The sequence below is a fragment of the Meriones unguiculatus genome, chromosome 4 (genome assembly GCF_030254825.1).
Source record: "Meriones unguiculatus strain TT.TT164.6M chromosome 4, Bangor_MerUng_6.1, whole genome shotgun sequence".
Classification (NCBI taxonomy): Eukaryota; Metazoa; Chordata; class Mammalia; order Rodentia; family Muridae; genus Meriones; species Meriones unguiculatus.
Genome location: NC_083352.1, coordinates 75590501 through 75593883, shown reverse-complemented (window position 1 = coordinate 75593883; position 3383 = coordinate 75590501). Strand labels below are relative to the sequence as shown.

At 32.1% G+C, this 3383-nt stretch overlaps 1 protein-coding gene across 1 annotated transcript; it reads right to left on the bottom strand.

Moving 5' to 3' along the window:
• Positions 1–368: 368 nt before the first annotated feature.
• LOC110540548 (olfactory receptor 4L1-like) lies at positions 369–1365 on the bottom strand. The gene has a single exon (XM_021627306.2). It carries the CDS (start codon positions 1342–1344, stop codon positions 415–417), a length of 930 nt encoding a protein of 309 aa, XP_021482981.2. The 5' UTR covers positions 1345–1365; the 3' UTR covers positions 369–414.
• Between the last annotated feature and the right edge of the window lie 2018 nt (positions 1366–3383).

Genomic DNA, 3383 nt, shown 5'->3' with positions numbered 1-3383 from the left:
ATATACAATATCAACATTTTATAATTATGAGTATTTATTATATTTGATTACTTAATATAGTAATGCTATTTAATATCTAATATTATCTTTTCCTCAACTGCAAAATTTTTGCCAGGTTTTATATGCAGGCCATTGAAAATTATATTATGTTTCTTAATTCAATGACAATTTTGTTTAGATGTGATAATTCAAACAAGAGAAAATCTCCATTATGGAAAACAGTCAAAATAAAACATGCTGAAAAAATAACATTAAACCATCACTACCTATAAAACAATACATTAGTATCAATTTCTCCTTATTAGTGTATGATTCAAACATAAAATTAAAACAATACATTATTCATTGCCTTTAATTTATCTAGCAAAGATACTCAAAGACCCTCCTAATTACATAATGCTCAATCTCTAAGTTCTACATGAAGCTAACTTGTTGCTTCCATAATTTTCTCATAGCTTTTTTCATTTCCTGATTTCTCAGTGTGTAAATAATAGGATTCAGTAAGGGGGTGATAACAGTGTAAAATACAGCAAGAGTTTTATTGCTTGTAAAAATACCAAATGGCCAGGCATATATAAAGATACAAGGTCCAAAGAACAGAGTGACCACAATTATGTGAGCAGACAATGTGGACAGAGCCTTGGAAAGCCTGCCAGGTGATTTGTGCCTTACAATTACCAGAATGACAGTGTATGAAACAAGCAGGAGGATGAAAGAGATGAAAGAGAGCAGTCCACTGTCAGCAATGACAAATAACTCTAAAGTGTATGTTTCAACACAAGCAAGCTTGATTACCAGAGGAAGATCACAAAATATATTATTTATAATATTGTTGCCACAGAAAGGCAAATTCATGGTCAGTACCATCTGACTCATGGTGTGTATGAAGCCAATTGTCCAGGAGAGTATAACACACCGGATCAGCAACTCGTGACTCATGATTATCTTGTAGTGCAAGGGTTTGCATATGGCCACATATCTGTCAAAGGCCATGATTATCAAAAGTGTCATTTCAGCACCACCAAATAAGTGCATGAAAAACATCTGAGCCATGCAGCCCCATAAAGAGATGCTCTTGTGTGCTGAAAGCAAGTCTGTGATCATCTTGGGTGTTGTGACTGTAGAAAGACACATGTCCAAGAAGGAGAGGTTTCCAAGAAGAAAGTACATTGGAGAATGAAGTGTCGAAGTAGTTGCCACTGTGACTATAATAAGAATGTTTCCCAGCACGGTAGCACTATAGATCAAAGAAAATGTCACGAAGAAGAAAGCTTGAAGTTGCCAGTCTCCAGAAAATCCCACCAAAATAAATTCTGTCACAGCTGATCCATTTTTATAATCCATTTATTCAAAAAGGTTTTGGAAGTTCTCTAAATACAAAAAGGTGAAAAACAAAAACAAAGAATAGTTAGTGTAAATGTGTATATTTTTATTATTTTTTATATCAACTGATGATTTGAAAGCATGCATTGTGCTTTACATATCAGAGTATAACTAGAAATGATTTTATGCATCATATCACTTTAAAACAATAATCTTGTATTTATATAAAATAGAAAACATTTGAAAGTGTGAATTTTTTACCATTTTATCTTACCAAAAGATATACTTCAGCAAATCCTCGTTTTCCTGTTAATCTGTTCACATAAAAATAAAAATAAAGATTAGATACTAATGACTATTTTGGCTCTAATTTGTCACAAACACTTAGATTCCTTTCAGTTATGTTATTAAAATATATAAGGAATATAGAATTGCAACAGGAAATACATTATTCTGTATCTCTTTTTTGCTTAATGATCACTTTTTTCTTCATTTACAGTCAGAGCACTACTTTTACAGAGGTTTTCTATATATCTAATTAGATCCCACTGAGTGGCCTTATAGTTCTTTTTCAAACTATTAACATGCACATATATTTAGGTACTTGTTCAACCACCTGAATTTTGAAAAGAAAAGTAATCCAAATATGTAAATTCGTATACAACACAAGATTTTCTATTATTTTCAAATATACTATGAGCTTTCTGAATGATCATATAACCTTTCTTATACTCATAATTAGTCATTTACAATCTAATGACATTTTTTCTGCAGTATAATTGAGAGTATATTTTCTTTCAGTTTTACGGGAATTGTTAGTTCTAGCTTACTGTGAGGTCATGCTAAATTAGCTCTTGTTTGGAGGATTCAATACCTTAAAGGCTAAAGCCTTCTTTCTGGCCAATACAGTTTATTAAATAACCATCTTCACCATAACAAATTTAATGAAGTTGTTTTATGTAATATTTTCACTTACCTTTTCTAATATACAGTATGGAGATTATCATATTCAAAGTCATATTTAAAACTGGAAAGTATGCTTTTATTTTCTTTAATGGCCTGGATACCATTGCAAAGACATCTTTCACTTCCTTTAAAGATGTGGATAAATTACTGGAAACAAAATTTTTTGAGTACTGGGAATCCAAACCTCAGTGGGAGTAATTAAAAGTTGAGGCAATTGCCACTTTAGCATAACCAAAAGAAATGCTTGCATTGCATTCTTGACATTGCAAAAACCTGTGTTTCTTTCTGGGCAGTGCCTTGATTATAACAGCCATGAAATTCTTGGTGTACTAGTGGTGATACAATGAGGTTAGGAATATTTTTTTTGAAAGAAATTACCCTTTCCTATATTGCTTCAAATCATTCCTGTTAGTTTTAATCCTCTTGGCTATTTTTCAGAGAATAACTCATAACCAAATTTGAATACATTCTCAACACATATGTATAAATTCACTTGTACAGGAAGTAGATGATCTGAAAGATTAAAAAATGTTTAATAATGCTAGAGGCAATATCACATCCAATCTCAAGTTATAGTGCAGAACTATAGTAAGAGAAATAAATGGTACAGGTACAAAAGCAGGAAAGAAGTAAATAAATTAAAGTCCTTTTAAAATTCAATGAAAATGTAGACACAACATACCCAAACTTATGGGACACAATGAAAGTGGTGCTAAGGGAAAAGTCCACAGAACTAAGTGCCTTTATAAAGAAATCAGAGAGGTGTTATAGCCACATAACAGCACACTTGGAAGCTCTAGAAGAAAAAGAAACAAACACACCTAAGAGGTGTAGATAGTACATGGCAGGAAATAATCAAGCTCAGGGCTAAAAATCAATGAATTACAAACAAAAGAGAACAATTCAAAGATCAATGAAACCAAGAGCAGGTTACTTGAGAAAATCAACAAGGTAAACAAAACCTTAGCCACAGTAAAGAAAAGGCAGGGAGACAATATCCAAGTTAACAAGATCAGAAATGAAAAAGAGAACATACAACAGACATTGAAGAAATCCAAAGAATCAGGTCTCACATCTAAAGCCTGTACTCCTCA